At 29.1% G+C, this 26,368-nt stretch overlaps 2 protein-coding genes and 2 long non-coding RNA genes across 9 annotated transcripts; 3 read left to right on the top strand and 1 right to left on the bottom strand.

The window, feature by feature from the left end:
* The first annotated feature begins 1,329 nt into the window (after positions 1-1,329).
* On the top strand, positions 1,330-5,775 carry ABCG3 (ABC transporter G family member 3). Its single transcript, XM_004230503.5, has 8 exons — positions 1,330-1,733; positions 1,865-1,944; positions 3,521-3,979; positions 4,060-4,146; positions 4,220-4,345; positions 4,479-4,670; positions 4,750-4,836; positions 4,904-5,775. The coding sequence occupies exons 1-8, from the start codon at positions 1,547-1,549 to the stop codon at positions 5,567-5,569; spliced, it is 1,884 nt and encodes a 627-aa protein (XP_004230551.1). The 5' UTR covers positions 1,330-1,546; the 3' UTR covers positions 5,570-5,775.
* Positions 5,704-15,977, bottom strand: LOC104645389 (uncharacterized). 6 transcript variants are annotated; one of them, XR_011211826.1, is made up of 4 exons: positions 15,650-15,934; positions 15,269-15,397; positions 12,678-13,341; positions 5,704-6,296 (listed from the first exon to the last, which is right to left on the bottom strand). It is a non-coding gene; the product is annotated as an uncharacterized lncRNA (long non-coding RNA). The 6 variants fall into 6 exon arrangements; XR_739166.4 differs by lacking the exon at positions 5,704-6,296 and adding an exon at positions 9,730-10,022; XR_011211827.1 differs by lacking the exon at positions 5,704-6,296 and adding an exon at positions 12,124-12,556.
* Positions 12,310-15,274, top strand: LOC101267569 (ABC transporter G family member 1-like). The gene is made up of 8 exons (XM_069289597.1): positions 12,310-12,559; positions 12,696-12,775; positions 12,903-13,361; positions 13,477-13,563; positions 13,646-13,774; positions 13,857-14,048; positions 14,176-14,262; positions 14,366-15,274. The coding sequence occupies exons 1-8, from the start codon at positions 12,310-12,312 to the stop codon at positions 15,080-15,082; spliced, it is 2,001 nt and encodes a 666-aa protein (XP_069145698.1). The 3' UTR covers positions 15,083-15,274.
* Positions 15,978-16,867: 890 nt separating the features above from the next.
* On the top strand, positions 16,868-17,603 carry LOC138338613 (uncharacterized). The gene is made up of 3 exons (XR_011211822.1): positions 16,868-16,980; positions 17,065-17,150; positions 17,454-17,603. It is a non-coding gene; the product is annotated as an uncharacterized lncRNA (long non-coding RNA).
* The last annotated feature ends 8,765 nt before the right edge of the window (positions 17,604-26,368 follow it).

The following is a 26,368-nucleotide window of genomic DNA, read 5'->3' as shown; positions in this document are numbered from 1 at the left end:
GAAAAGTAACCCTAATTAATTGTCCACTTTTGAATTGACATACTAATTAAGAATACAATTACTGACATAGTGGGTTTACTATTTTACCTACGTTATTATGAAAAGGATGAATTAAAAGTTTAATATTTTCAAAAAAGTTTTATCTTTTTTTAAATTTAATTAATTAAGGATATAATAAGTAAAAAAAATTATTTTTTCTTGATTTGTCAAAATGATCAAGAATCAAGGACAACAAAAAAATAAAAATAAATAAGTAATTAGAGACAAAAAAATAACGAATTGTGTGTTTTCTAAAAAAGATTTAACGAGGGAAAATAACAAATACGAAAAAACTAATATTTTATTTTATTCGAAAACAAATAGTGATATTTTGATGAAAGCAAATAGATCGATTTCTTGCCTTGTAATCTCCTAAAGCGACGTACGACTCAACGAAGACCAGACAGTAAATCTAATTAGTAACATATGATTCATCAAATACCAGACATCAACGTGTTTTAAATGCTATAAGGCTTTTATTTCCTGTATATAAATTTTCTTACAAACATGTTTTTAGCCTTTTTAATATTCATTTATTGTTTCACACTAATAAGTTACGCGTAAAAATTATTTATTATATCCTTAATTAAACTCTCTCTCACAAACTATAATGCTAAACTTTTATTATTATTAACCTGAATGCATGTATGCAGTTATATATTTAAGTCTATCTTCGCTTGTAGAATTAGGGTTTAAAATTTATTAGGAGGTTAGAACTTGTTAGTATGGCAATTTTCATTATCTTAATAGAATATATTTTAACATAATAGATGATCTTTTAGAATTTATTTATATTACATGCATTGAAATATGGAGTGTTCATAAAGTTATTATTACCTTTTTAAAAAACAAATAGATACAAATATAGAGAATAGAGAGTGCGAAAACATTGTTACTACCTTCTTTTTTTTCCTTCTAATTCTGTAAAAAAAAAAAACGTAAATTAATAAATAAAATAATAATACATAAACTTAAAGCAAAATATGAAATTTATTATTCAAAAATAAAAATAAAAAATAAAATTATGAAATGAAACTTGACCAAACATATAATTTTTTGTTTTTACTTTTTCTTTTCTTTTTTTTTATGAAAGAGAAATTTTTAGTTTCTTTTAAAAAATAAAAAACAATTTTTACTTCAATTTAAAAGTAGTTTTACATACAACTAATTTTTAAAAAAAAAATAAAATTCTCAAAATTAGTGGAGCTCCCAACCACAATATCAAACAGGTTAATTATAAATCTCTAACCCAAAGTAATTTAATATTAGACCTAATTCATGGGCCAATACGTAGACTCATTTATTAAATAGGACAAACTCACAACAAACCAGTACAAAGGAAAAACAAATGACTTCATTGCTTATTATATCTATATATATACACACACTGATGATCACTACAAGAACACAAATCACTACTTCCCTCGATTTTGTTTCATGCTTCTCTTAAAGTTGTTAGTAACATTATATACATATAAAGTAAATAACTTTTAAAATATCGTTAAAAATGAATATGTCAAAAAATGGAGAGGTTTTGTTGACGTGGGAAGATTTGTGGGTGACGGCTTCAAGCTTGAAAGATGGCAACAAAGCCATACTTAAAGGTTTAACAGGCTATGCAAAGCCTGGTCAGCTCTTGGCTATCATGGGACCTTCTGGCTGTGGCAAATCTACACTTCTCGATACAATAGCCGGTACATACATACATATATATTTATATTTCACCACGTACATTTAATATACATAGTACTCGATCAAAACGGATTTTTTTTTAACACTATAGTGTTATTATTTTGATTAGCTATTTATTTTATGTTATTATTAGGGAGATTGGGATCGAGCACTAGGCAGAAAGGAGATATTCTAATCAATGGTCGCAAACAAACACTGGCTTATGGAACCTCTGTGAGTAAAATTTTAAGAATCAATTAATTACTTAGCTTGGTAATTAATTGATTCTTAAATGTGCATGTATATTATAAACATGTATCGTACATGGCTTCTTCGCTAAAACAGAGGCAATTAAGAAAGAATAACGGAAAAAGGATTTAATATGTTTTTCGAATATCAATTTTGTGATTTAAAATTGATATATCGGTCTCTCCTTATACTAAATACGGTTTTGCATATGGTTACGTTACACAAATGACCAGATGTACATTTACCGTAACTGGCCCGGATATATCTTTAAGTAGTGAAAAATATAATTTTAAATTACTTTTTTAAAAACTTTTATTTTTATAAATATCTCCTTGATAGATCTAATTTTTTTTTTGGTCGTTATTGGATTTTATTAATTTTATTTCATTTTAACGTGAAAATATTAAAAATAAAAAGAAAAAAGGGTAAACGGAAAAAAAAAAGAAAATAAAAAAGTAAGAAAAAATATCAATACTAGTTTGTGTGTGGCTATAATGCAATTCATTTATTTTATATTTATTATAGAAAAGTTGGAGAATGTATGATATATTTTACAAAAAGATGAGTGAAATATAAATTTGCACATCAAAATAAGAAAGTTAAATTATTTGTTAAATTGAAGAAGACGAAAGAATTACGTTTAGAACAGAATAAAAAATACCTCCTAACTTTGCCAAAAGATAAAATATATACCTGGATGAATTTTATTTTTGTAATAAAAAATAATTTAAAATATACTTTTTCACTTTTATTAGATGAACGACTAAAAAGGTTTATCAAGGTAATTAAGATGAAAAAATTACATAAATTGGTACATTTTAATAAAGATATTTAAGTATATACGTAAGTAATTTTTAGATTAATATCTCAAAAAATCGCTCAATTTTAACAATTTATTTATTAAATTTTATTTTGTATTCAATAAAATCACTTAATTGACTTTGACTTTTGCATAAATAAAATCACTCAACTAAATTTTACACTAAGAAATCTAATATGGCAGAATAAAATATTTATTCTGATGCCATATAAATATAAACCCCCAAACAAATAAAATTAAAAGGAAAAAACTTTTGAAGGAGTTTTGACGGACAAAATTACTACAGATTTTAATTCATAAAAATTGTTTTATACTTAAAATGAACAATTTTTCTACCCTAAAAACGCTAATGTTGAAACTAAGGGTGTGTTTGGTAGATTGGAAAATGTTTTTCTGAAAAATAATTAGATTTTGAATTTATTTTCTCATGTTTGGTTGGTGAGTAGAAAATATTTCTCGGAAATAATTTTTAGTGTTTGATTTATGAATGAAATATGTTTTTGAACGACATCTTTTATTTTTACTAGAGTAAGAAATAATTTATGAAATTAAAAATATTTTTAAAAAATAAAATTACTATTGTTTTGAAACAGTAATGGAGAGGGGATGAGTGAAAAAATAAAATTTTGGAGTTGACAATATTTAAAAAAAAACAAATGGGAGGATTTTGTAAAAAGAGGAGCAAATTGTTACTCGTTAACTATATACAGTTTGTAGTAACATTTTGATACAATCAATCAGGCCTATGTGACTCAAGAAGATACTCTAATGGCAACTCTCACAGTAAAAGAAGCTGTATACTACTCAGCTGAACTACAACTCCCAAATTCGATGCCAAAATCAGAGAAAAAACAAATAGCAGACATGACTATGAAGGAAATGGGGTTGCAGGATGCAATGGAAACAAGAATTGGAGGATGGAGTGGGAAAGGAATTAGCGGAGGACAAAAAAGGAGAGTCAGCATATGCTTAGAGATTTTAACGCGCCCAAAACTTCTCTTTCTTGATGAACCAACTAGTGGACTTGATAGCGCGGCGTCTTATTATGTCATGAAAACAATTGCAAGCCAATGTCAGGGGAGAACAATTATTGCCTCAATTCATCAACCTAGCACTGAAGTTTTCAGTCTTTTTCATTCTTTATGTCTTTTGTCTTCTGGAAGAACTGTCTACTTTGGACCTGCTAATGCAGCAATTGAGGTGACCATGTTATTTGAATTTCTTAAAATGGCTAACTTAATCAATCAAAACATTAATATTAATGGATTGAGTTGCTGCAGTTTTTTGCATTGAGTGGTTATCCTTGCCCGACGCTCCAGAATCCATCTGATCATTTTCTCAAAACAATTAACAGTGATTTTGATCAGGTATATATGATCTTTTTGTATTAAAATATACATATTATGTGTATCAGTTGAAACTTTTGACCATGAATAATAGGACATTGAAGAAGGTCAAACTAGTAGGAAATCAACAGAAGAGGTGATTAATATCCTGATAAAGTCGTATAGTGATTCTGATAAGTACAGAGCTGTTCAAAGTCAAGTTGCTGAAATCTGCAAACAGGTGCAAAAAAAAATAACTCTGTTTCAATTGATGTTCCCCTGTTATTAATAGGTGAAGCTACATGTAGAAACAAGAATCCCCTTATTTAAAATCCCGACTTTGCTGGCTCAACGACTTTCTAAATCATGTACAGGAAGGTGAAGTATTGGAGAAAAGAAGCCGTGCCAGCTTCACAACTCAAAGCCTTGTTTTGACAAGAAGGTCATTCGTGAACATGTCCCGTGATCTTGGATACTACTGGCTGCGCTTAGCTGTTTATATTGTAATAGCTGTAGGTCTTGGAACTATCTATTATGATGTTGGCTTTTCTTACACTTCAATTCAGGTAAATCATGAGAAACACACATCGACATGTATTAAATTGATTGTTTCAAATTGCCTGATTATTTACATGGTGAAAATAGTCAAGAGGCTCCATGCTCATGTTTGTGGCAACATTCATCACTTTTATGGCCATTGGTGGATTCTCCTCTTTTGTGGAAGAACTCAAGGTACAATACATTTGGTATGTATTTTCACCTTTTCTTCATCTCATGATGTGCTAATGATGTATGCTAGGTATTTCAACGAGAGAAACTAAACGGTCATTATGGTTCTGGTTCATTTGTCATTGCCAATACACTTTCTGCTATACCGTACTTGGTATTGGTATCTTTTATCCCAGGAGCTATCGCGTATTTCCTCACTGGACTACAAGGTGGATTCGAGCATTTCATGTGCTTTGCATTAGTCCTCTTCACGTGTATGATGTTAGTTGAGAGCCTAATGATGATTGTAGCAAGCATTGTGCCTAATTTCCTCATGGGGTTAATCACTGGAGCAGGAATACAAGCAGTTATGTGCTTAAGTGGAGGATTCTTTCGATTATCAAATGAGTTGCCTAGGGTATTCTGGAAGTACCCTTTACACTATGTCGCATTTCATAAATATGCTTACCAAGGATTGTTCAAGAACGAGTTTGAAGGACTAAAAATTCATGACGAGAACATGAAACGTCTGATCAAAGGGGAAGATATTCTGAAATATAAATGGGAAATGGATATGGATTACTCAAAGTGGGTGGATCTTGCCATTTTACTGGGGATGATAATTTTATACAGGTTATTGTTCTTGCTGTTAGTCAAGGCTGGTGAAAAGGTTAAACCAGCTGTAAGAGCAATCATGTCTAACTCACCTCAACAAATCAATTCAGCAGAAACACCTTTGCATGAATTTGCTGCTTAAATTATTGTATTCATGTTATTATAGTTGCTTTTCTGGTATAATTTGCAAATTTCATCATGTAATAATAAGTCAAGTGAGTAATGTATGTACCTTTTAAGTTAGTTGGATCAGCCTTACATAGCAAACTCATCAACTAGATGTTTCAACTCAAAGAATCATATGATGTAATGAAGAGAGCACATTAATTGTTCAATGATTTCTAATAAGTCTTTCCTCTCTAGTATATATTAGAACAACCAAAGGTTAATATAGAAAATGTATATCTAGGGAGAAAACATCACATAATTGTGCAACCATTTGGATTCTCATAGCTATGTTGGTAACCATAATCACCCCTTGGAGGAAAACAGGATGTTGGTGGTTCACCTTGATGCCCCAACAGCGGGGATGGTTGTCCGCGGTGGTGCCCCATTAGCATTGGCGGTGGTCCAGGCGGATGCAATGCCATGCAATGACGTAGAGTATGATCCTCATGAAAGTCATTCAAAGGGTCATGATAATTCATTCTATAGCCCACATCAAGGCTCTCCCCTCTCTGCATTCTCGAGAATCGGTCCAAGTTATCGTTCCAGTAGTAGTTTCTGACGTGTGATGGGGGTCGTGGTGGCCAATGACATAGCCATAATGGTGGTGGTAATGAATCTTCAAGTGGTGTTGGTGGTGGACAAGGCTTGCTTCTCCGCGGACGAATCATGTCAGGATCCATTGAAGAGTGCTAAGAGTATTACTATTAATTATAACAAAACATTCGCAGTAGTTAGTATAATCACACAAGTGAGATTTGAAAATTACAGTTAATAACAAATACGAAATATTTACCTGATGATACTTGCTTGTAATGAAAAGTATGTGGACGAGGGCGAATAAATGTACAAGGTTATTCAGGAAACTAGGGTTTAATATGAAATACAATAAAATATTAATGGAGGTTTTAAACCCTTTAACAGTGTGATACTTAATCATAAATTTCTTACTTATTTCATTTTATTTTTCCTTTTGAACCTACGCCAATTTTTTATTTTTCTCCATTAATAGAGAACTAGGGATATTAAATACTACTAATACTTATTCTTTTTTTTTTCTTTTTGGTCATGTGCAATTGTGTGTGCTAACAAAAAAATAACGCAGTTTCATTTGTGTTTACTATTTTAAATTAAAACACACAAACGAAGGATTAAAAGGCGAATAACATTTCACTAATGAGTGTTTTCATACTTTAATATGGAGTAACAAATTTTAGTGGATTTGTCTCACAAGTGCAAAAAATAAGAATTTAATATAAAAGGAACAAATATTGTAAAATAGCAAAGGACATTAAAATAGATATATACAACATTCATTTAAGAGGGACTATATAATTACCCTCTTTAAATTGAATAAAAGCTAATAGTACAAAAATAGTAGATTGAAGGAGATCAAGTTGACAATTGACGAGCGGATTTTTTTTTTATTTTCTATATCTCCTAATAAAATACAAAATAAAAATGAAAAAAAAATCTATACACAGTAAATGCTGTGTATGGTACGTATACCATATTATACACGGTAAATATAATTAAAGAAGATTCTAAACTAATAATAATGTATACTCCACCTTCTAATCAATCAATCATAATTAAAGTCATATTAAATATCGATTTTACTAATTAATGGTGATTAATGATTAACAAGACAGGGGAGGGAAAATATTCCACATACAAGTAGAGGCAGCAATTTAATATTTGTCTGGATTGGGAAATTAACGAATGGTGAAATATAAATGAAAGCAACATATATGATTTATAAAAAATGAGTAGATGTGGTAATTGATTGACACACACTTGACCAGAATAATTATTTTTCTACTAAAGACACGTAATATATAGTATAAACAGTGAGTTAATTATCTAGAAAATCGGACCCTGTATGAAACAAAATTAGCTAGCTAAAATGATTAAGATGGGGATGTATCTTTTTATTTCTCAAAAAGAATTGAGCAAAATAAACTTTTATATAAAATGATTAAGTAATTCTGTAGGTGAAATAAAATAACTCTTAAGATATTAACTTTATGAACAAAAATTTATAAAGTCTACTCAATTCTTCTACTTACTTAAAGAGAGGTTTAAATTTTGAAAAGATTGTATAACCTTAAACAAATTTAAAAATGTATATGCGCCCCTTTTTTGGTCAATCTAAATAATCAGTAGATAGTTACATTATACATGTAATTGGAGAATATTAGTAGCTAAGTTATTTTAATTGACTACATAAATTTTCACTTGAGAATTCAATTCTCTACTTTGTAATTGGTTTCCCTTTTCCTTTTCCCTTCCCCTTCCTCTTTCACTTGATGTATTATTTTGGAAGTATGGCTGAGAAGATACTGTGATCATACATGGGCTATTTCCCATACGTTGCTTTCTATGTAGTCAAAGCTCATCCTCAAAACGGGTAAAACACGGCATTCCTTTAACCTCTTATTTTTTTCCGCAACAAGCAAAAAATTGTCTAATACTAAATATCTTTGTATCATGTTATATGACAGTATTTGATTTAAGTAATGAAGTTTATAACGAAAGGACTTTAATTTATATCTAATCTACACTTACAACTTGTAATTTTTATAGGCATCTTATGCGATTTCTTATGATATATATGAGTTAAACAATTTCCTAATATAAAATGACATTATCATTATTTTTTAAAAAGACTAAAACTAAAAGTATGAGATATATCTTGGTCATTAAATTTGATCAGCTTAATATAGTTAGCAAACTCATTATCCTTTCAGAAAATTGCTGGAGGCGATGGCGAAGACCCACACATTACAAAAGTTTTTTCTAATATTTGTGTGTAAATAATAATTTTCTAATAAATAAATGTGTACACACATGAAACGCTCTAGGATGTGACATTATTTCAAAATAAGACAAAATAAATATCCTTCCTTCATATATTAATTTTTAGTAGTAAAATCTTAAATAAAATCACCACCATGATAGACCCAATTAAATTCCCTTGCTAGCTAAATTGTCGCTAATCGATACCGCTTATCTTATATATAATTTTGCCAACATTTCACAGGAAAAACATGCTACAGCAAATAAAATTTTTACCAAAGTATCTCGAAATGTAATGGCATTAACTCAATTATTACTAAATATTTTTGCAACGCTACTAAGGAAAATCTGTTGCTACTAAATGTCCAACATGTCACTCGGGAAACAATACAATAAATAAAGAATTTAGCAACAATAATATAATTTTTGCTATATAATATTTAGCGACAATAATAAATATTGATACTTATAACCTGCACTTTATCTAAATGATGCTAAAGGCTTCAACAACTCTGAATATAATGACATTAACTCAATTACAACTGAATATTTTCTCATGACGAATGGCAATGATTAGACCAAAATTCAATGAGAAGCTATATAAAATAAAATACTACCGACGTCGATGTGAAATCTAAATTAGATTGAGTTGTCATATTGAATAGTTGAATTTGTTTATATATATAAATATATAATCGTAAACCTAACGAGAAAGAAGAAAGTTGAATTGAATCATTGGTTGGGAAGAAGAGTTAATGTGAGTTGTTGTAGTAGTATTAATGGACAGGCCCATTCTCTTTAATTCGGAATCGATAGTGTTTCTCTTACAAAAGCCCATAACTATAGTAAATACATTTTGTGAAGAGAAAGTTCCATGAATGAAGCATGCATACTTGTGTTTATTGAAAAGCATTTATTTTCTCCCATGTGATTTCTAAAATCAGGTATGGGCTCATCTTTCGTTGACTTTTTCTAAAAAATAAAATATTCATACCAAAATGTGATAAAATTGGAGAATCAACCAATGGGAAAATAATTAATAACAAATTGCTAAAGTTTAAAATTTTACTCGACATTTCCATGTTTCACGTATTGTTTAGTTCCTATTGACACCGGTGATACTTATTAATTGTGTTGTAATAATTTGTGTAGAGGTGTGTTTATGTTGGTAGGTGGAGTGGGTTGAGGCCTTGAGATTTAATATTCGCTAATTAATATTGTTATTTGGTGTAATTAATATCTCTCTATAGTTCCAAGTACTTGGGGTTAAGTCTTGATCTACCATGTTAAAGTATATAGATTAGTCCCTCTAAGATGGTGGGTAGGAAGTAACTGGAGGTAAATCATAAGTTATCGATTTATCTAAACTCAATAACTTTGGATCAAATACAGCAGAATATATCAAAAAATTTCACTAAAAAAATAAAAATTGTAACATATTTCGTTGTCCCTTACACTAAACAAGATGTGGTATACTGGTATTATTCCAAACTCGAAAACATACAAATTTTGAATCTGCATCCATTCAAGTAGATTCCTTCGTCCTCTACTACAAATGTTAACCTCCGCATTCGATCAATTTAGTTCAAAAATCAGTTCGGTCGATTAGTGCCAACCCCTACTACATATACCTAGACATGGTACAAGAATCTATATTATTTTCACAAGGATAAAAATCTTGAAATGTTGATTGTTTTTTTTATACTTCTTAATTGGGAGCTTGGTTTGATTGAATTTGCAGTGCACATAAGCATAAAAGACTTTATATTTAAATTACAAAATCCCTTAAAATTTATGGATTTTGAATACATCACTGGACTTCCGGATACATAGATGAGGAATGTCCGACAGGGGAGGGATGTTCAGATAAGGAATAGAACATCTGAATGACTTTCGGATATATCAGCACACATCTTGATATATAGGTGAAAGAATGTATTAGAGGAGATGAATATATCCGATAGGGGGTTTTGAAAAAAATTTAAACGATAGGAAATTTTAGAAATTATGATATTATTAGATGTGTAATTAGATAATTTTTTCCAAAAAAAAATATAGAGAGATTACATGTTGATAGATTTAAAAAAAAATCCTAAAATATATGAGAAAAGAAAAAAGGTTGGCCGTGACCTAGTTGACTAATAATTGATTGATCTCTATAACTGAATCCATGTTGTTGATTAATTGTTGATTGATCTCTATATCTAAATTTGTATAGCTTGATTCTTTGTTGATTGATCTCTGTAACAGACTTCAAATTCAAACTAAATTGGCTAATAAAAGCATTCTCTACCGGTTGAAATTCTAATTTATTTGTATTATATTACTCTATTTCAATTTTTTCGTCTTACTTTCTTTTTTAATCTGCTTCAAAAATAATCTCTTTATTTTTTAGTTAACTCTTTAATTCTAAACTACTATCAAACATATATATAGAACTATAAAATCAATGAGCATTTTAATATCCTTTTAACTTAAAAGACCAACATTGTTCACTTAATATTTGGTGCATGGTCGTTGGACTTCCCTATCAAGAGTTCGAGAAAGTGTAGTATCACAATCTTTCTGACTTTTTTTTTTCAAGAGTTTCACATGTACCTTATAATTTTTATAATAATTCTCTGAACTCAATTATGACGCATAATTAAAATTTTGAGATTTATATTTGTTTGGACCGTAAAAATAAATCAAGTGAGACGCAATAAGCAATAACACATTTGAGATTTAATATTTATTTATATCATTTAAATAGATATAACATATATCTTAACCTCAATTGATATTTTTTGATGTTATTCTTATATATGCATATGTTTCACCCATAATCTAGTTCTTATCGACAATTGTGCAAGTGATATTTAAGTTTATGTAATAATTATGTTTTGCTATATTAGGCTCCATGTTCGCTAATTAATATTGTTGTTTGGTGAAATGAGGTGAATATTCTTTTTCTCTATTTTTCCAAGCTTTTGGGATCAAGTATTGAATGATGAATCGACCACATGAAAGTTTTTAGACTAGTCCCGACGAAGTGAATACGTAACTAATTCGTCCAAACTCAATAACTTCGGGTAAATATGTTGAGAAATTCACTAAACAAATAGAAATTAACATATTTCCTGGATTTGCTTCTATAATATTAGATGACGTTGTCCGCTAATAAACATTTTCTATGTAGCGTACATGACTGGTTTTGTTAACCTGGGCATTCAGTCAGTTCGGTTCAATTCGACTTCTCAATTTTGGCCATTTTAAATACAGGCTTTTAGATAGTGGTTTGTAGTATTGTTCAGTTGCCATTTAATTTCTGATTGTAAACATCCTCATTAAGCAATTAAGATTATATTTAATTTGGTTTCAGTTCTATCTTGTGGAGTTTCATATTTCTGGGTTTTTGTTTTATACGGATAAGTGCCCACCCCTACATATAAGAGTACAAGAATCAATTAAAAACAGCCTAACTGTGTGCTTAAACAGGTAGCTAGTTATTGCTTAGCCTATTATATACTATGATTATTATACATAGTATTAAAAGAAAACGACTTCCATACTGAATTCTTAACCCCACATGGTTACAAATTACTAGAGAGTAGAGATACGTTGGTCCCAAACTTCATTTAACGAAAAAATTATTCAAATCAAAGAAGCAAGAGTTGACAAGAGGGAACTTTTTTTAAAAAAAAAAATGAGAGTTAGGATGAGAACGAGTCATTAATAGCTGAAACTTCAGACTCCAAAGAGAAACATAAATGAGTTGGTTCCCTTGAACTGTTTGTAATAGTTAGATATATTTTGACATATTATCTTATTAAAGCCCTAGCTGACAAAGATGACTACAACCTCCTTAAATACCCCATACCTTTTGCATGAAAAAGAAATAAACCATCATTTAGTCTTTGTATTTCTTAAGGGTATTGTATGGCTTCTGTAAATTTGAATATGGAGTTACAGGAAGTAGAATTGAATAATGCTGAGAAAGGACAAATGGGATCAAAAAGTCGAGGCGTTTTCTTGACCTGGAATGACTTATGGGTTACTGTTAGCACTAAAAAAGGTGGAAGCAAGTCCATACTTAAAGGTCTCACTGGCTATGCTCGACCTAGTGAGCTCTTGGCTGTTATGGGTCCTTCTGGCTGTGGCAAATCTACATTTCTCGATTCCTTAGCTGGTAAATATTAGTATATTACTACTATTACTATATCTCTAAGAAAATGGTGCATATAATATCTTCACTGGGGACAAAATAACAGCTATAATGCTAATTGTTTTTACAAAATATGACTAACCTGATGAACACCTCTCAGGGAGACTGGATTTCAGCACGAGGCAGAGCGGGGAAATTCTGATCAATGGTCACAAACAGAAACTTTCGTATGGAACATCTGTAAGAAATTAAAATCTTCAGCTGAATGCCGCATGCGCTACTCATTTTGTTTTCCTTTTTTCACAATAAGATTACTATATTTTTTTTATTAGCATGCATGGTAATGTTCTTTATCCTATAAAATCAGGCATATGTGACTCAAGATGAAACTCTGTTAGCAACACTAACAGTTCAAGAAGCAGTTTACTACTCTGCACAACTCCAACTCCCAGTTTCCATGACAAAATCAGAGAAAAAACAAATAGCAGAGCAGACTATTAAGGAGATGGGGTTGCAAGATGCAATGAACACAAGAATTGGAGGATTTGGTAATAAAGGAATTAGTGGAGGAGAAAAGAGAAGACTTAGTGTTTGCATGGAGATTCTAACGCGGCCAAAACTTCTTTTCCTTGATGAACCAACCAGCGGCCTCGACAGTGCTGCATCTTATTACGTGATGAGCGGAATTTCACGTCAAAGAGAGGGAAGAACCATTATTGCATCTATCCATCAGCCAAGTGCTGAAGTTTTCAACCTTTTCCACAGTTTATGCCTTCTGTCTTCAGGAAGAACCGTATATTTCGGACCTGCTAGTGCAGCAATTGAGGTATGTATATATATTCATTATTCAACTATTGACTTGCCAAGTAATAGAATGGACATATAATACAAGTGACATATGTAATGATTTGATAAGTTTCTATGTTTTTTCATTATGATAGTTTTTCACAAGGAACGGTTTCCCTTGCCCATATCTTCAGAATCCATCAGATCATTTTCTTAAAACAATAAACAAGGACTTTGATGAGGTAAATATTATTTTTTCCTCTTTCTAAGAGAAACCAATTAATGTTACCCTTTTATTAAATTATATCTTGGTTCTATTTAAAGGATATTGAACAAGGCTCAGCTGGAGAAAGGAGACCTACAGAAGAAGTTATAGACCTTCTCATAAATTCATATAAATCATCAGAGGGATATCATGAAGTTCAGAGCCATGTTGCAGAAATATGTCATCAGGTAATTAAGAAAGAGTTAACTCCCAAAATGGAAAGGAGATGAGAAAGGAGTCTCTCTAATTGCATCCATTAAATATTTTCAGGGTGGTGAAATGTTGGAAAAAAGAAGCCATGCTAACTTCAAGACGCAATGCCTTGTTCTTACTAGGCGGTCAACTGTGAACATGTTTCGTGATCCTGGCTACTATTGGATGAGATTCGTTGTTTATGTCGCCATTGCTTTAAGTCTTGGCTCCATCTACTATAATGTTGGCTCAAACTATCGGTCAATTGAGGTATAGATAGACAGAACACAGATAACGAAACACCAATTAAATTTTACAACTTAATCTCTAAGTACTTTTCAGTTCTTCTTGACGTGCACATGATTTATGAATCATAACACGGCCTTGGATATTGCAGGAAAGAGGTCTAATGGTTGCTTTCGTAGTTTCATTTATGACATTTATGACGGTCGGTGGATTCCCTTCATTTGTGGAGGAAATGAAGGTAGTGTCATTTTCTCATTTAAATTAAAACAATTAACGAGTTATATGATTTATTTTGTACTATCGTGAGTACTTAATTAACTGCTTGGACAAAAATACTGCAGGTATTTCAACGAGAAAATGTGAACGGGCACTACGGATGTTTGGCTTTTGTCATAGGCAACACACTTTCTTCTATACCGTACGTGTTACTAATATCATTGGTTCCAGGTGCCATTGCCTATTTCCTTGCTGGATTTCGAAATGGATTTGAGCACTTCATCTACTTTGCTTTGGTCCTCTTCATCAGTATGATGGTAGTGGAGAGCCTAATGATGAATGTCGCAGCTATTGTACCGAACTTCTTAATGGGCATTGTAACGGGGGCAGGAATACAAGGACTACAAATACTAAGTGGTGGTTATTTTCAATTACCGAGTGAGTTGCCTAAAATACTTTGGAAATACCCACTATACTACATGTCCTTCCACAAGTATGCTTACCAAGGTATGTTCAAGAATGAATTTGTAGGACTAAAGTTTAGAGATGATATGTTTGGAAACAATCATATAATGAGTGGAGAAGTCGTCTTGAGAGAAAGATGGCAAGCAGAAATGGGATACTCAAAGTGGATAGACCTAGTCATTCTGGTCGGTATACTAATTTTGTATCGATTGGTGTTTTTCCTTATAATCAAGACAAAAGAAAAAATTGTGCATGCAAGAAAGACATCCACGGCAATTCTATCAAACCGAAGTACACAAATCATGGCTAAGTCCCTACCTGCCTCACCTCTCCATGGACTCACTCCACCTCATGACACTCCCACCAACAATAGATGAACTAATAGTTAGTTCTTCTGTTCTCTACAAGATTTGACACTATATTTGGCTTCTTATTTCTATAATGTATCAATTTGTACTGTATTGTATTTTACCAACTGTTTTGTGGATGTAATGTTTAAATAGACTATAGCGTTTGATGTAACACTTTTTCCTTTTTGGCCTATAAAAGAGATGGCACTTTACCTTTAACTTGTCATTTTACGATTGATGGAGATAATTTATAGCCACAGAAATTTCTTAGGATTGTTACACTGCAAGTTTCAACAGCTTCTCTTCCATAAATCCGTGTCTAGTTCAACATTGCCACATAAACTGGAACCAAGAGAATGGAGTAGTATTTTTTAGATTTACAACTAAATTTCTCTGTTCCTTGAGAAAATTGGAAGATGAGAAAACAATACTATAGGTCAAATATTTGATTTGGCTAATACCATATTCTGTCAAATAAAAGCAATTTTCACAAGTATTATAGGTTTATACAGAGAAGCATATGATAATTTCATCATTCTAGATTGCTAGAGGTAAGCCAAAACCTAATTAAAGAGGGAACAACAGAAATTGTACCTGATTATCGGATCAATCGAAATCAGACTGGCGAACCATAGCTTAGAAGTAGAAGATAGGTCAACACTTTCCTCTAACTCTCGAAGAATGAGACGAAACCTGAGCCCTAATTCCATGATCGAATTCAGAAGAGAACTCCATAACAAGAGTAGCGTAACGAAAAAGCGCAGAAATCTGAGGACATGGATGAAAAAGATTAAATTTCACCCCTTGCTAAACGAAAATAGCAAATTGTTTATATTTTTTGTTTGTTTAGCGCAATTCAATTTGAACTTACAAATTATTAATATTTGAATTGATAGTACGTCTTCCTTAAATATTTTAAATTGATTTAAACCCCTCATATGACTCTTTGATATTCATTTTGATATTTTTTTTTTTGCATTCAGCAAAAATATGATGTTGAGCGTATTTTACTAGCGGCCTAAATTTTCAAATTAAAAAAAATCAACTTGAATTTTAGAAAAATATTTATTTCTTAAGCACTTAGTATGTAAATGAATTAATAATATACATATATCGCTCTTTAAATATTATTAGTTTATTGTTAGTCGGGAACTTAAGATATTTTATCTTAATTTTAGCTTGAAAATTCTAAAATTCAGCTCTTTTTTTAAATCTAAACTTTATTGATTTATTTATTTCAATTCACTTATATAGCACCTCTTTTCAATTTCGCTTGTGTGTCTAGTCCATTATTTATAGCACTTCTCTACTCTCCTATTTAATTTCACATATGTAATTTTCCTTTGCTTTGGGTAAATTGAGCATCAATACGTGTACTTTAATTCCCAATTTGGGTTTCTTTTGAATGGTTTCAGCGGCTATATATGAACCCATGTTCTGATGAAGACACCTTTAATCTTAAAAAAAATATTTCTATACCTTTTCTTTTTGAATGAGGAGAAATGCATGAAAATGAGAAGTAACATGTGTATCTGTCTACAAAGCAATAAAATAATTTTAAAAAAATGGAAGTGACATTGATCAAATTGCATTATCACTTGCTATTTTCTTTAATTTTTCAATCAGATATCGAGATATTACATCAATTTGACATTATTATTTTTTTTTGGTGCGACAACTTCTGTTAGTTCAGTGCATCTACAAGTAATAAAGGTCAAATAGGTCAATTTGTTAATCTCCACAACCAACTCCACAAGACTCTTGAAAAGAAATAGAGACCTTTTAAGTCTTTGAGAAGGTAAATGTTATTTTTGGGTGTGTCAAAACAGGAAAGTCATATTTGTTGCTTCAGAAATATCACAGCTTTTGTTTATTTAGTTTTGGTGTCTCAAAACAGTCGGATGACATTAATAACGTTATGAATGGTTGTAAAATACATCTAATGTTATGCATTTTAATTTATTTTTTAAGTGATGATTTTGTATGAAGTGATATACGTTTTGTTTCAGATGATGGAAGAAAAATAGTATCTGGCGTGGCACGACAATTGAAGGAGTCGCATACTTCTGTTGTGTAGCACTACGACATCTATTTGGTATTGTTTGATGCATTTCTTATCCTCTTTCAGTTGGTTCTCTCTTTTTGATCAGATGTCTAATTTAATTATGTCTTCAAACCTTGCTTAATTTATATGTGCCGCATATAGTTGCAATTTTATATGCGAGTAGATTTTTGAAGTCCAATTATGATTCATATATAATTTAGCAGCTTATGATGCTTCATTTTAATAATATTATCGATCATATCTTACAGTTTCATAAAAGATATTATTATTGTTTGAGTATTAAACTAAAGATATTTTTTAGATGTTAATGGAACTCTTTTAACTTCCTTGCAGACCAACTATACAAGGAAATGACAAGGTATTAAGAATGTATCTAGTGCTATTTCAATCAAGTTAGTTTTATTTTTTCTGATAATTATTTTTATGTGTAATATATGAAATATGATAGAGAGATTTTATATAGATTCTCTTTTTATTTGTAAACATCCTGTTATGTGCAGTCATTTTTTAGTTTACTCTATCTATTGTCATGTCATAGAAGATGAGAAGTCACCAATTTTTTGATAGTTCGCCGTGACAAAGTCAATAACTATTTAAGTCACAGCGTGACAAAGTACAAATACTTTTATTGCAATTTTGCTAAGAGATGAACTTGAGCAAATTATGTACCTTTATAAAGTGTTTGTACTTTACATAAGAAAATGCTTATAAGTCAATAACTATTTAACTTTCTTTTGTTTTAACCATCTTGATATAAATATGCAGTTTCGCAAATTGTGAAATCGATAGACTTAACAGTAACATGTTCTGACTAGTTATGATGTGTACTTTTTTTAATAAATTGCAGGAACAAATGTTAGCGGAAATGTGAAATTAAAAACAAAAAAGAATAACAATATTTAACATGGTTTGGATCAAAATGATCCTTCGTCCATCAAAAAACAATTGCACCAATATTTATTTCACTCAACAAAGAATACAAGTGAAATACTACAAAAGAGAGAACACAAATGTCTTAGTAGGTGAGAAGGCAAGTGAGAGGATGATTTGAAAATGAATTAAGAACTATCTATTTATAGGAATGAATTCATCCTATTGATGTCATCCATGACATCGATATATGTCAAAAATGTCAAGGTTAAAAATATAAAACCATTTTATGGTTTGCCTAAACTTCACCTACCAAGATACTATCTTGACTTTTATTTTGTACTATCTTACTACCAAATATTCATGTTAATTTATCTTCCATTTAGTTTAATTCCACAAGAACCAAACCAACTCTTTCAACAACAAATAGTAATGTGTGCGTAAAAAAAAAGTAGATAATGTACAAGGAGTTGCAAGAGTTAGAGGTCAGAATGATCGACTCTACAATCAGGAATCATTTAGTCGTCGATGTTCTCCATGACACACCGGATAGTCCAAAGATTGTGAGACTGCTAGAATATGAATAATAGGTTGTAAATGCACAATGTTTCTAATAAATTTGAGCATTCTTCGTTTCTTTTTTACTTTTTGATTATTTTGTTTGGGTGCAAGTTGTTTGAGCTGTGTCTATCATTTTAATTTTCTACTTTATCGATGATTCGATGGAGTTCGCTTCTTTCTTAATTTTTGATTATTTTGTTTGGGTGCAAGTTGTTAGAGTTGTTTTTAAAATTTGTGTTTTTAATTTTTTACTTTATCAATAATTTTCAACTTTATCGATGATTCCTTAAAAATTTTTAATTTTTGATTTTTGATTTTTATAATTCAATAATTTTTAACAATACTTTATTATTTATGGAGAATAGACCTACTATATTGGGCTCGTGCCCGTGCAGGCCATTCCCCTCTAGTTATAATATACATATATCACCCTTTAAATATTATTAAATTACAGCTCTTCTTTCAAATCTAAACATTATTTTTTTTTGTGTTCATTTCAATTCACTTATATATCACCTCTTTTCAATTTCACATGTCTAGTCCATTTAATTCATGATACCTTAATTTAATTTATTCATTATCAACTTGTAATTATTTTATTTATTTATTCAGTTTTACTCATAAGCTAAGATATTATTTTATTTCACTCATGTACCTCAATTATTTCATTCACTATATTCAATTTATATATTTTCTAACTATTTATTATTTTATTTATGTATTTCATTTTACTCATGGTGCCTTGTTCATTTTATTTATTGGATCTCTCGTTTAATTTATCAAATTTCAATCGATATTGGTTTATTAATCCATTTTAGTTCACTCATAATAGCTTATCCATTTCATCCAATATCTCTAAAGTTACAATACAAATTAGTCAAATAATTGAAATACTATACATGAAACCTTTGTTAATTTACATGAAATAAAGGGTAGAGTTTGTGCGAAGTTCGCATACAGGTTTTTCTTTAACAAATTCGAATCCCTTATTTATATTAATAAGAATCCTAATATTCAAATCATTAAATTACTATGAATAAGAAAAGAAATAAAAAATGTTTACTCTAAAAATATAGAAAGTAAAATCACTATACTTTTTACTGAATAATTGGCATAAACCTATTTTTCATGGAATATGCTTTGAGAAAATTTCAGAAATAACAAATACAACAAACATAATAAATAGTTTTATTTGTGATGGAGATTGTGGTTTGTATATTTTTTTTTTATTTGTATATTTTGCTTGCGAATATACAAATAATGTAAGTTATACAAATTCTATATATTTAGGATTTTTCAGAACCTCGTTTGTATATTTCGCTTGCCAACATCCAACGGGGTAATTTATTATGATTTTTTCATAAATCCTATACAAATAGCTAGGATAAGTATATACAAATTCTGAATTTATACAATCATGAATCGAATTATATAAATTAGACAAATTATACAAATGAAAGGCAAGAATTAAAAAACATGTAACCGTAAATTATATATATATCTTTTAGAATTATAATTCTAAATATTTGATATTCTGCATAATTTTGAATCAGGCATGTATTATTGTACTACCTATTTGTGCGCAAAAGTTAGAACATTGCACTTAAATGGCTATGTCCAAATAGACGGCACGATGAATTTTGTTTTACCAAAGAAAGTATAGATATATATATAAAATTTAGCATGTTCCATTTTGAAAAATAATTTAACTAAATTATACATTAAATTTACTTTTTGATTATTTTTTTAAAAAAAATATCTAACCTATATATTCAGATTATTGCCTTTTTGAAAAGTATACTGATATATTTTGTTTTCAAAAAAAAGAAAAAAATACTGACATATTTTTTTTTTCAAAAAAAAGAAAAAAACTTTCCTTCTATTGATAGTTTTTCTTCTCTTAAAAATCTATTATTTTTGTTACCAGAAAGAGTGTGTTCCTCCTAATTGTTAGTACTTGAAATTTGAAAAGTTGGTTAAATATTCCAAATTCAATAAAAATATCTTAAAGAATAATATCCTTTAACACGTCTCAAATTCTAAGTTTAGCTATTGTTTCAGTATTTGTTTTTCCTAGTAAATTTTTGTTATCTTTGCCTATATTTGTTGTATTTATTACATAATTAATACAATTTATTTGAACTGTATTTATTTACCTAAAGAATATAATGTGTATCTTAGTATTCATTTGGGCAACAAATACAATTAAGACAAAATTAAAAATACAAGAATGGCCACCACTGCACAAGTGGATTTGACTAATCGTAAAAAAAGAAGAGATTTTGAAATACTACAAATTTTTTTGTCAAAGTCTAAGCTAGCGTTTGGCTATAGATATTCAAATATTTTTGGCAAATATTATTTGAATGAAAATTTGGGTGAAATTTTACCATGTGTTTGGCCATAAAATTTGAGAAACATATTTCATTTTTTTAAGAAATATGATTTATACCCATAAGTTTTTAAAACTATCAAACTAACCATAAATTTGTATTACATAGCACAATAGAAATCTCACGTAACAAGATTTATGACTTCCGCAACAAATCAACAAGAATCATTACAGTAAATATTCGTATAGTGAAAAGGTCTTGGTACAAATCATGATAATGAAAATACAACTAATATAATTTCGGGAAAAAAAAGAGAAGAAAACAAAAGGAAATAAATATTGCAATCACTGAAGAACCTATGCTTTCTCATCTGAAAGAGTTCAACCTATTCTTTAATATAATCTTCCCACATTTTATGAACAATCTCTTCTCGATGAGCTTGCATTTCCGAATCAGATGATCGAGAAGATGAAACGATGTTGTTACCCTGAGCCAATAGTTCGTCACTTTCATCAACAACCATATCATCATTTTCATATTCATTGAATATTCCATCACTACTTTGGTGTTCACGTAAAAAATTATTGATTGGTGTCAATAAATATATTATTTTTGTAAAATAAAAAAGTTAAGGGTAAAAATTGAATTTCTAAAACTTTCCAAATAATGAAATTTGGCCCAAATACTAGTTTTTTCTAGTATTTGGGAATTTGGAAAATTTGCCAAAAAAATTTGCCAAATAATAAAAAAGTGTATGAACAAATAAAATTTGCCAAGTTTTACTTGCAAAATTTATAGCCAAACGGGCCCTAAATATTAGATGCTCACTGGAAAAATAGGCCCATGGTTGGTTCGATAGACTGGACATGCATCCGTAGTTTTGATATATAATTTTATTATTATTTTATACTCTTTTATTTGGTTATTTATTTTAGATAAGTAATACATAGTATCTAAATAAGTTAAATGGTGTGTGGAAAAATAATAATATTAAAATTAGATAAAATAATAACAACAACAATGATACTTTTACACTATGTTTGGATCATTGTTATCCATTGTATTGTATTGTATTGTTACTATACCTACAATGTTTGTTTTGATTGTTACTTGAAATGTATTGTACTGTAATGTTAAATTTAGTTGTTACCTAACAATGAAAACTCTATTTTATGGAACAACCAATTTGGTGTGTTTCCATTGTTCATTAATTTATTTTTTCAATTATATCTTTACATAATATTTTACAATTTACCTTAATTATTTAAATCTAGTCAAACCTTCTACCTTAGAATAATTAAGGATATTTTAGTAAATTTATAAATTACAACAGGATACAATCATGTCAAACAATTAAAATGTTATTAAACGACAACAACAAACAATATAGTCTAGCCAAACATTATAATACAACAGAATACATTATGAAACAATGGGTAACAATGATTCAAAATATAATATAATATTAAAATTTAAAATTAAAGAGAGTCCAAATTCAAAATAATTAGGTTAATATTTTTATTTATATATTTATACTTTTACCTGAAAAAAAAACTGAATAAATAGAGATAATTTCAGAGACCTCCCTCCAGGTTTCGCTCTATAATTTCTTTCTTGGGAAGTTCAATTTTGTCTTCTGTTTTAAGAAATTGTAGCCGAAAAATGATGGGTTATTGTGGGGGAAAAATTTACGTGAATTAGTAAAGGTGAAATAGAAATAAAGAGTTAATATGTGATGAAAATGTGGGTTAACTTAGTTGAAAACTTTGATCTTTGTTGGATTAAATAAACAAGTCTTTGTGTTAAATTATTTTTAAAGTATTTGTTAAATGAGTTGTTTTTTATATAATATTTATTAATAAGAAGAAATTTATAACGTAGAGTAAAAAATTGTTAAATCTATATTAATTTATATATATTTTGAATAGGTTTAAAGAATGGTTACAAGTAAATGAAAATAAATGAGGTAGACGTAATATCGTAACCCAAAGGGGAGGTGAGCGTTATAGAGTGAAACATGGAGGTCTCTGAAATTATCCTTAATAAATATTATAAAAATAATTTTATTTTAATTTGATTGACAAGTACTAACATTAACATCATGTAATATTGTTTTGTTGATATTTATGATACTATTTTAAATTATAATTTAAAATTTAATTTAATAATTATAAAAATATATAATTTTTTTAAAAAAGTGGGTTGGCCCGTCAAGCATGTAGCCCACATATTTGTGGGTTGGACCGACCATTTTCTAGCCCACGTCAAAAATGGGCTAGCCCGGCCTGACCCGTAAATTGTCAAAGCCTGTATGGGTTGGCCCGAATGGGGTGGGCTAGCCAATATTAACAGCTCTAAGATTAAGACGTCTGAATTTGAATACGCATTTAAATATTAAGATGTGTAAATCTGAATAAACATCAGAATATTAAAATAATGTCTCTGAATCTGAACACTAAATTATTGGGACAATTTGTTTCCAATATTTGAAGGCACATATGAAATTAAACGTTATATCAATAAAATATTATCAAAACCTTGTTAGTAAAATATTTTTTTAATATAAAATAATACTTTTAATATTTTTTACCGTAACAAGGTAATATGATTTATCTTTCAAGAACTCAACATCAAGTTACATCATTAATATGACTATTTTTGCACTAAAATTTCTTTGATGATCTAATATAATGCAATTTAAAATAGCTTATATACAGTAGTAAATACATAGTTTAGGAAAATATTTTATTTTATTTTATCATAGAAATTTATTATTGCTAACGATCAAATAACTAATACTTTCTTATTTTTTTAACCCGTGCTAAATATTATATCATGAAGTGCTTATCAATTCAAATATATTGATTAATTTATGAAATTAAAAGATATATAGTAAGTTAATATGAATAAAGAAATTATAATGACAAGCATGTGATTAATTAAAATAAAACAACTTTATGAGTTGTTGTGATCTAGTTGAATTAAGATAAAAGTCTTATTTTTTAGTCTGAATAGTGTTAAGGGTGTCTTACAGATCTTATTCATTCAGATATATCCAGACCCATTAAGAGGCTTATAAGAAAATAAAACAAACCAACTTAATGAATTGAATCTAAATAATTAAGATCCAGTTTTTAAAAACAAATACATTTACTAAGGCAAATCTGAATGATTAACATTCAAACCCCATTAAGTGCAAACAAATGAGGCCTAACATAATGTAATTTTTTTTTGTCTATTTTTATGATAATATTTTTAAATTGTAATTTATAATTTAATTTAATAATTTTAAAAAATAATATAATTTTTTAAAAAATGGGCTGTCCCGGCAAACCTGTAGCCCACGTACTGGTGGGCTGGGCTGATTATTTTTTGGCCCACACCAAAAATGGGCTAGCCCGGCCTGACCCCTAAAATATCAAAGTCTGTATGGATTAGCCCGAATATGGTGTGCTAGCCCATATTGACATAAGAACGAAGGAAAATGATTTTCTATAAATATTTTCTAATTGGTTCTTTTAGTTATATTTTAGTATTTGATAATAAGAAATAAAATATTATTTTAAGAATATTCATACGTTATTTGGCAAAAAAAAAAAATTGAAAGGGAATATGAATGGAAAGTGGGGGGTTTGGGGTGGGATGGTTAATGTGTGAGCTTTGGCTAGAAGAGACAATAAATTTGGTAGGTCAATTTAATTTTTCTACTTGTATTGAAAAAGTCAATTTCTTCTTCTTCTTTTTTAAGTAATTTGTTTTTAGAAAAAATTAATTTTATATATTTTATTCGACTAGACATAAAAAAATTGGAAAAGTATTATTTGAAAAATCTGAACACACCTATTAAAGTTTAACTTATATATGGTTAATGTGATTTGTAAAGTATTTTATGGGAGAATTAATTTTTGTATTCACTATAATTTATCGTTTTTAGTTTTATTCCACTTACAATTTCTTAGAGATTTTAAAAGTATAGAAAAAAAGGAAAGTTATACTACATTCATGTTAATTAAGGGTTATCTTTGACATTTTAAATTTAAATGCAATGATTTTATCCATTTTTAATTGTCAATTTAATGTCAAAATAAATTTTTCATAAAAAAAAATATTAATTTCCAATCCCATAAAGGTAAGGGAATTAAATGATGATTTTAATTGATATTGATTCCCAATTTCACAAAGGTAAGGGAATTAAATGAGAATTCTAACTAATAGGACAAATGGGATAAAAAAATACATTATCCTATAATTTAGGGTAAGGGAATTAAATGATGATTTTAACTGATACTTCCTCCGTTCAGAATTATTGTAATGTCGCGTTTATCGTAAGTTAATTTGATTAATTTTCAAAAATAAATTGGATCATATTAATTTGATATTTTAAATAAAAAATTAAATATTCTAAAACTATATGAAAAATAATATGAATTACAATTAGTTGCATATTAATATGATGAAAAAATACATCTTAAAATGTTAATCAAAATTTTTGTAGTTTGACTCTAAAAATAAAAACCATGACAAACAATACCGAACGAAGGAACTATTTGATTCCCAACCCCACAAAGGTAAGGGAATTAAATGAGGATTTTAACTAATATGACAGATGTTAGGGTTATATGGGTAATTTGGAGATTGTATACAAATATTAAGGGAAAAAACATAAAAATGTGGTCAACTTAAAACAGCTTATAAGCTAAAAATAAAAAAGCACCCCTACCCCAACTTTTAATTTTTGGCTTAAAATAAGTTTTTCTTAACTTAAAATAAGCTATTTTGAGTATTGCCAAACAGTTAAATAAGTCAAAAACCAGCTTTTAAGTCAGTTTTGACCAGCTTTTAAGCTGAGCCAAACAGACTCTTCATCTTATTTTAGAACACTTTTCCCTTCTCTCTCCCCTATGGTTGAGTATAAACATCAAGAAATTGAAAAATTGAATTAAATTATTTTGATTTTTGATTTTTGATTCGATATTCGATATATAATTTATATTTTTTGATATTTTGATTTGATTTTTAATATTTTATTTTATATAATTATTTCGTTTTATTGAAATATATTATATAATTTTATTAATATTAAATAAAAATAGGTAAAAAAGAGCCTGTTTGGCTCAGCTTAAAAGCTGGTCAAACTGACTTAAAAGCTTGTTTTTAACTTATTTAACTGTTTGGCAATACTCAAAATAGCTTATTTTAAGTTAAAAAAAAACTTATTTTAAGCCAAAAGTTAAAAGTTGGGGTAGAGGTGTTTTTTTTTAGCTTATAAGCTGTTTTAAGTTGACCACATTTTTATGTTTTTTCCCTTAATATTTTTATACAATCTCCAAATTACCCATATAACCCTAACATCTCTTTCTTTTATTTTCCCCTTTTCACGTTTGGCATAACAACTTCAGCACTTTCAAAAGTACTTTTTTAAAGCTGTTTTATTAAGCTCATCCAAACGGGCCCTAAATATGCTTGCTTATAGGTTTCTAACTT

This window comes from Solanum lycopersicum, chromosome 1 (assembly GCF_036512215.1).
Source record: "Solanum lycopersicum chromosome 1, SLM_r2.1".
NCBI classification, from domain to species: domain Eukaryota; kingdom Viridiplantae; phylum Streptophyta; class Magnoliopsida; order Solanales; family Solanaceae; genus Solanum; species Solanum lycopersicum.
The sequence above is the reverse complement of the archived record's forward strand: the minus strand, read 5'-3'. Positions and strand labels throughout refer to the sequence as shown.